The sequence below is a fragment of the Lygodium microphyllum genome, chromosome 2 (genome assembly GCF_053477565.2).
Source record: "Lygodium microphyllum isolate KBCC chromosome 2, Lygodium_microphyllum_v1.1.10, whole genome shotgun sequence".
Classification (NCBI taxonomy): Eukaryota; Viridiplantae; Streptophyta; class Polypodiopsida; order Schizaeales; family Lygodiaceae; genus Lygodium; species Lygodium microphyllum.
The window spans coordinates 179,197,623-179,206,129 of NC_141136.1; the positions used below are offsets into that span (position 1 = coordinate 179,197,623).

Below are 8,507 nucleotides of genomic sequence, written 5' to 3' on the forward strand. Positions count from 1 at the left end.
AAATAGAACGATCACTGTGCTCAAAATCAGCATAACGAAGACAAGGCAGTAACCCAAATGAGAAAGCACTTTCATTCCTGTTTGACTCATGTCCCCCAACCGGCCATGCCATAAAGAAACACTTGGCTGCTCGGTCACGGCAACAACATGGTCATGCACACTAGATACATGAAGTGGATACAAAGTATCACTCTTGCAACCTTTGGCAATCACCCTAGATCTCCTTGCACTCCATAGAGTAATGTGGATGTGCCCAATATACTGAATAGCCACAGCTGAGTGCAAGGTTCTTGGAACTATACCTATGGGCACATTCTCTCTAAACCACACAATGCCATGTACCCTACTATCAATTTAGTGTCTACTATCTATCTCATAGGGAAAGTGGGGCCTATGAATAAAATTCCCAGATATATACAAGGATCCACATACTCCTTCTCCTCCTGCCCATAGGTAAACATAGGTATTGATCTCCTGTCCCATTGTAATGTGGTATTAAATACCATAACCTTGGTTTTACCAAGGTTCATTGAAAGCCCACTATGCAATAAATAGAGTATAATGCATCCAATTATCTTTGTAGCCCCTGTGGAGAGTCAGCTATCAACACACTGTCATCTGCATATGCTAAGAGAGGTGCCCAAGTACAAGCTAGCAGAGCTTCTCTATCTCCTACCTAAGAGACATAACATGAAATCCCATGTATACACCAAATAGTAGAGTTAGAGAAAGGGAACATCCCTGTTTGTGAGCCTTAAGAAAATGAAGGTTATGATATTCAACACCTCCGTCACTTGTGTGATATATATTAGTTTACTTTTCGTAGAGAAAGGGAACATCCCGGTTTGTGAGCCTTAAGAAAACAAAGGTTATGGTATCTAACACCTCCATCACTTGTGTGATATATATTAGTTTACTTTTCGTGGAGAGCCAGAGCTTTCAAACAATATAGGTACGTTGGAATCAATTTCAAAGGATAGTTTTCCTAGAAAGGGATATTGAAGGCTGAACTAGCATAAGCATATGTAGCATTCACTACATTGGAGAGAGAGTATGCACATACAATTCCATGAACCACGCACGGGTGTTCACCTGTACAAGCACAGAAGGCAAATTTGTGTCTTGAAATTTAGGGATTTTCCCAAATTTGTACCCGACACACATTGCAATGTTCTCTAGACCAAAAAATTGCAAACATTGAATGCGCATGCCTCAAATTTTTTTTGGGGATTCTCAAATGCAATATTGGCCCGAAAATTTGGGGCTTTTCCCGGATTTGGGGATTGTGATGTAGGACAAGACAATTTGTCTCAAAAATTGCAGAAATTTGTGACATTCTACCTCTGACATTTGGGGCTTTTCATGTACAAGCGCAAATTGGGCTGAAATTTACCCAATTTCTCGACATTGATGCACATTGGACCCCGTGCAATTTGGGGCTTTTGCAGTTTGGGCAAAATTTGTGCAGCATTTGGTCAGTTTATGTACATGTAGGTTGAATTCCATGCAATTTGGACATCAACACTTAGTTAAATTTGGGGGTTTTACTGAAGTTGCTCCATTTTGGCAAAATTGGCCTGTTCTATGCATGACAGAGAAGATGTAGATGTGTGGTTGATGCTTTGAGCACAAAAATTTTGGGGCTTTTGACCGTTCGTGTCAAATCTTATGCCCGTGGGTACATGTACAACAAAAATTGCAGCTAAAATTTGGGATTTATCATGTAATGTGATGCATATGCCCTTGGAATAGTTGTAATCAGTTGGATAATGCTGTAGCACATGGTTTGGTGCTTCTCAAAATTTAATTACAGATCTGAAATCTGTGCTTCTACGCGGTTATTTATTGCTGGTTGGTACTTGTTTGTACCTTGGTCACTTGGGTGACAGTTTTGGCCTTGCATTTGCTGTTTTTTGGTCATTTTTGGGCTGAGAATCTAATGCACATAAAGAAACTTGAAGGAGCACATAACTTTGCAGTTTGGCAAAAGCAAGGCTACAATATCCTGTTGCAAAAGAAGCATGCAAAGCCGATCAAAACACAAGGGGCAAAGCCAGCAGATATGGAACAGGACGATTGGGATGAGTTAAATGAGCTTGCACGCTCAACCATCGAGCTATCGTTTTCTGATGCCTTGCTATTTAACATTGAAGATTTGGATTCTGCATATGCTATATGGACTAGACTGGAAGAACTGTATGCACAGAAGAGTATTCCAAGCAAAGTGTATTGGCTGAAAAAGCTTATGAATATGCGTATGAAAGAGGGTACAGCAATGTCCACTGACTTGAGTGAGTTTAAATCCATTTTCAGCCAGTTGGTTGCCTTGAAGTTCATGATTGATGAGGAATTTAAGGCTACTTTCTTGCTTTGCACTCTACCAGAGAGTTGGGATACATTCATGAGCAATTCTAATGTCCTTTTGTATGCTGATGTAGAGAGTGCTCTACTCATGGAAGAAATGAATCAGCAAAACAATGCATTCATTAAGTCTTCCAATGCTTTGCATACTAGGGGGAGATCACAGCAAAAGGGCAAATATGATAGCAAGGGACGCAGTAAATCACGTGGCAAAGATGTTGAATGTCATCATTGTGGCAAGAAGGGTCACTTTAAACATGATTGCTACAAATGGAAGAAAGAGAAAGGAAAATGCAAGAAGACGGATGATAGCAAGGAAGAGGAGAAGGACAGTCAGCCTAAGAAGAGTAGTGTAAAAATTGAAGAGGTCAATGTAGTCACTCATGACAGTGATAGTGGGAGTGACGTACTCTTTCTCTCTTCACACTTTGGTGCACATGCTTTACTTGCAGATACAGATGATGACATGCATACCTAGATTCGCGATTCAGGTGCTTCCTTTCATGTCACCCCTCATCGTGAGTGGTTCTCTGCCTATAAAGGGGGTCGACATGGTGTTGTCCATCTCGGGGACAACTATGCATGTGAGATTGCAGGTATTAGCAGTGTGTAGTTACAGTTTCAGCATGGCTCCGTCTTTACACTTCAGCATGTACGGCATGTACCTCAGCTCAAGAAGATCTTGATTAGCACAGGACAGCTAGATGATGATGGCTTTCATACCACCTTTGGTGATGGAAAATGGAAGATCTTGATCGCCGCAATTGATTAGGTTGCATGGATGGAGAGATTCTTGGTATCCATGATCTCTAGGATGATGTTCTATCCCACATGAGGTCATTAGAGCTGAGTTGGGAGCTGAGTTTGGGGCTAGAGAGGGAGATGCCTCATGTTGGTATGCATAGATGTTAGGATCTCACTTAGTTGGATACCAAGAGAATATGGTTGGCACTAGTACATGAGTTGGGGACGAAGATTGCTCTCTATCGAGAGTATCTTCTCCATACCATAGATGATAGCTTTATTATTCATCTAAGATACATGGATACCCAGCTTTCCCATGAGATGAGATGTGCTAGTGACCAATTGTGCACCTCTTCACATCAGCAGCTAGAGATTGAGACTAGCAGATATAGATCCATACTCCAAGAGGAGTGCATATTTCAGGTATGTCAATTGGAGCTAGAGATAGAGCAACACTATAGTTGTTGCCGATTGGCCTACTATGAGATTCGTGGCCGCTTTCATTCTCTCTCTTCAGAGATGGATTTGGGCTACTATCGAGAGTTGTGGATTACACTGATCAATGATGTCTTGGCCTCTCTCTCTTTGAGATACAATGGCTTAGAGAGCCTCTCCTTAGGAGTAGAGCTGAGGTGCATCGAGGGCCTATCCACAGGCAGCTTACAGATTTCTTTATGAGGATCCAAGAGGCTTCGGAGCAGTCCTAGTCTCAGTGTACGTCTGGGAGAAGCATTAAGGAGGCCTTGACACAGCTACGGTCTGCACCTCCATGAGGGACATTGATTGATTGAGCGGTCCAGCTTGGCTGTACCAGACATCCTAGATTCTGACCCATTCGTTGGTGACACATGTATATGAGAGAACACAGGAGATTATTGCCCAGTAACACCATGATATTACTAGTCTTGGTCTATGTACATTAGGCTTTATCACTTGTTTGTATCAGATAGAACTTTCTTTTATCTTTTAGCTCTATAGCTTTTACTTTCATTTACTGTTCATTTACAGTTTACTGTTTTTTCAGACAGTTGTATCCATGACTCTCTCCTCTCTCAGACTGCTCCTAGAGAGAGAGAGTAGTTCGAGTTTTTTTCTGCTCTCTGGAAAAACAGTATATTATTCAGTTCGTTGAGTTATTTCTTCACTCTACAACTTAGTCTTTGTGTTTTGAGTTTCTCGTTGAGTTCAGTTGTTTAATCGAGTTTGTACACATTTTGTGTCTTCCTTGCAAACCCTAATGCATTCTCTTCATGGTCAGACATCTGCCCAGGTAAGCCAAACACTGCTGAATGTAGTCCCGAACTCCTCTATGAGGTGGCAAAACTCTATTGCCCATTCAGGTAAAGAAGCGTCACGAGGTGCTGTCGAAAACTTGTAGCTGTAGTGAAAGCCTATTGTAGTGAAGCCTGTGTGCCAACACGTCATGTTTATGACCGGGTTCTGAAGACTATTCGGGAGTTACATATTAGGTCATGAGCTCTGGGTATTTGTGTCATACATATGCATGGTCATAGCTCAGTGTAGCAGCAGATATCATTAAGGAATCTCTTTCCATGTAACAAGGATGTTTTTTTTAGCATTGATGATTGTGTGTGCAGGGATTGTTTTGATGGATTGAGAAAGTTTTTCACATTACAAATCAGCACAAAATACTTCAATTTCTGTCCATGGGGGGGATCCTTCTATTTCAATATATTTCCATTTCGGATCTGATTCTATAACGGAAGTTTGTACCTCTTCTTTGCACATCATGAATTTCAGTGGTCTGCTGTAATGACTTTCAATGATGTCATGTACACGTAACTAACATATGGTAGAGCTGATTTGTTGCTCTGTCCCAAGCTTCTGCTAGGTGGATTTGGTGGTGGTTGCCACTGTGTTGTCTGAGTCCTCATCTGTAACAAGTTGAATGGGGAGTACAAAGAGAGTATACAATCAGCTATGATGATTAACATAATAAGATCGGCTTTTAAGACCTCATATTGGTACTAAAATTTTCTGTATGCTGTATATGACTTTTGCTTTTCAACCAATTAATGTGCTTTCCTGGCAGGTCAGGGAGCTTGGGAACACTACTCTGCCTTCTGACTCCAAAAGGTCGATTTCCTTTAATGAAATATTAACTCAGGTATCTTATTATCAACCTCAGCCTTTGGATGATGTGACCCAGGAGACCAGCTCCCCTAAAACTCTGCTTGAACTCAGGTAAGGAATAGGATGTGTGCTCATATGTATTGCGTGTAGTTGAACTTTTAACACAATTTGTGTGCAACTGGAAGGGATGATGTCAGATCTAATATCTGGTACAACCAGCTTTTATTTGACTTTCCTAATGTATGTTTTCAATTTAGCTGCAATGTTATTTACAAAAGCTCTATTAAAACAGGTTAAACTCATATGGTTGTGTGAGACAACAAGAGCACCTCCAGGAGAGAACCTCAGGGAATTGGAGTGATGATGAAGAATCATGCGCTTCTGATGATCTAGTCAACAACCTAGTGCAAATGTAATTTACCATAGCAGTCATACTTTGTACATACATAAGAACTTGCTTGTGAGAACTATGGCATGTCAAAACATTCAAATTTGGTAGATGGAATTGAGCAACTTGAGTGGTGTGGTAGGTGACTTGATGTAAGGCAATACTTCATTGGTAATGGCGTAACTAACTTCATGTTAGAGTGGACTTGCTCAAGTATGTCGAGTCCTTCTCTATTCCTTGGTCAAAAGGTTGGACATATGTGTCATCGATTGCATAACTCAAGGCATTTCATGAAGCCATTTAATGTAGGATGCTGCATCAATGGTAGCCATTTAAGGGGAATTACTCCAGGTCATCAAGGTGTTACCTATGAAAAAAGAATCTCTCATGGTATGCTGTTCAGCTGAATCTGTTGCATATACACTTACACGGGCCAACAGAGGGAGTCATTCACTGTATTTCACACAAGTAGAGAGAGAAGTATGCAAGATAGAAATGGTGGCTATCCCACATATCCAGGTTCCGTCACAGGGCCTTTTTTTTTTGTGGGTACTTAACCAAGTCCCAATTGATATGGTCCAGAGGCTTTTTCCCCCTCAATACTCTATTGAGTTTGTTGTTACATTGGCATCATTAGCATGTCCTTGCAAATGTGTGCATGATATCCTTGTTGATACATTAAATTATGGTGGATAACAGCAACATTTCTGTCTTATGTATGTGCAAGCAAATTTGAGAGATCCATTTCAGTGAGTGTGCTCTGTCGCCCAGAATGCGAGATTTCGAGGGAGTTAATTGATTAGCAAATGCGGTGTGGGTAAGTTTTGATTTGGAGCGAGGCATGGGTGCTGAAAATGCTATCTGAACTCGTGCTGCTTACCTCACATTTATCGATGCTTGAGAATGCATTGTCTTAAGGTTTCATAGAATTCCATATATTGAACATCCACATGGATCACTTTTGCTAATCTCACATAACTTGTTCTTAATACGTAAGAAATTTTGTTGGGGATTTAAGTGCATAAAAGAGATGCATATTTTGCGTAATTTTTGGGTTAAATTTTCAATTTCATTAGCTTATTGCTAGTACTTAATAACAAGCTTTTTGTAGATTACAAAATATTAATCGGTTATAAGGAGGCCTTGGTGGATTTAAACCTCTTTAGCTTGTGTTTTTAATTGGACAAACCTTGACAAAAGGGAGCCATATAGTTTTCTTCAAGTCCATTGCACACTTGATCCATACTCTTTAATTGTGATTTCCAAGAAATATAATAATCATCTATTATGAAACATGTAACATTGGTTTAACTCATGGAAGCTTTCTTATTAAAAATTTCATTTTCTTTAGCTTATTGGCAACTTTGCTTGGCTCATGGAAACTCTCCCTATTATTGGATGACTTTATTCATTGATATTGCCAAAAAAAAAGTATAGGCATGCTCTCTTTATCATTGATGACAAAGAGGAAGAGGAAGAAGCTATAGAGGATTAATGATTGCCTATCCACAATTTGTAAAAGCAAAGCTTAAATAGTGAAAATTGTGGATGGAAGGCCAAGAAGAGAAATATACAAAGAATAAAGGCTGCCCATCATTGAGTTCAAGGAGCTCCTTGATTTGGAGTTTGCAAACAACACAACTAATTATTTAGATAGGGACGAGAAGATTTAGGGTTGCTGTTGTAGTTATGGAGATCATTGGCAAACCATTTGGTGCTTTAATGAAGTCTCACAACTTTGTAGGCTTTTGTGTGTGCGACTTTAGATGGCCGTATCGAAGGCCTTATAAGGACTTCAACTTGATCCCCCTTAGGACTACAGTGAGATGTTTTGGATGCCAAGTAAGGATTAATATTACTATAAAGAAACGATTGGAAAATCCTCTTATGAGCATCAATCAAAAAATCCCTTAATAGAGCTCAAGAACTTTAGTAAGGTGATTGGTGGTTGTCAACTAAGTTCTTCTCATGACCGTGTGGTTCATCACTTCTTGTGGGCCATTCAAATAAGAAAATAAAGTCCACACAAGAAAAACGAGTTGCTTTGCATTTTGTATCATAAGCCACACCGGTTAAACTACACTAAGCATAGTTGCTGCCTTGGTGGGCCAAACCAATGTGCTTTTAGATATGACTCTCAATCAATCCAAGTATGTGGGGATGTTTTAGTATGTTTGCCCTCCCAAGTCTCATCTAAATCTTGAGGTCTACTAGTACAATGCTAGACCATTGTCATAAGGTTGTGAGAGTTATAACAAGGCATCATGTAGATTATAGTGCCGTGGCATTGTAACTGCTCTAATAGTGTCATTAAATTATAATAAGACTGTTATAACATCATTGTTAGCAACAAAGGAGCTTTGATGTCTTGTGCATAATATGCTTCGTGTTATAGGTTGATTGAATCACCATGAGCATTGGTGTCTCACACAATATATTTTTCATCATGTAGATTGATTGCATCACCATGAACACTTTGTAAGAAGCCAAGTTTTGACTAATCCCAATGCCTTTTTTCTCCCTTGCTTGGCATCTTTAAGTAGCTGCATTTTTCTCTCGATGCGACATCACAAGGCATAAAAATATAAGAGGACATTGATGAGAGGTTGGCCCTCCATCTACATCACTTATCATTGCTAGTAAATCTTGATTTAGATGCTACAAGGTGTTGGTGATTTCTTTTGCTGAGGCATATTCATTTTTGTGGCTTCATTATAAATGCCAATTGTACAATTCACATAGCTCCATTGTAAATGAAAATTGTGCAACGTTGAAAAAATTTGAGGCATGCCAAGTGTTGATCATAAGAATACCTTATAAAATTTACGTATGGCAAATGAAATGTTATAAGTTCTTACTTTTGTATGAGTTCCACATCCAATGCTAAAACATGATCATATTTATCTCGCAAACACATGTA

The 8,507-nt window shown here is 39.6% G+C and overlaps 1 protein-coding gene across 4 annotated transcripts in view; it reads left to right on the plus strand.

Annotated features, from left to right (window-relative positions):
* The window catches only part of LOC148040662 (MADS-box transcription factor 23-like), a 79,846-nt gene extending 74,062 nt beyond the window's left edge, over positions 1-5,784 (plus strand). For 3 of the 4 annotated variants that reach the window (XM_087660690.1, XM_087660682.1, XM_087660673.1), the window contains 2 exons: positions 5,159-5,310; positions 5,492-5,784. In XM_087660690.1, the coding sequence (XP_087516816.1) occupies positions 5,159-5,310; positions 5,492-5,615 (276 nt within the window). In that variant the 3' untranslated portion in view covers positions 5,616-5,784. The remainder of the gene's footprint in view (positions 1-5,158; positions 5,311-5,491) is intronic. The other variant, XM_087660700.1, reaches the window with a different exon arrangement.
* Positions 5,785-8,507: the final 2,723 nt, after the last annotated feature.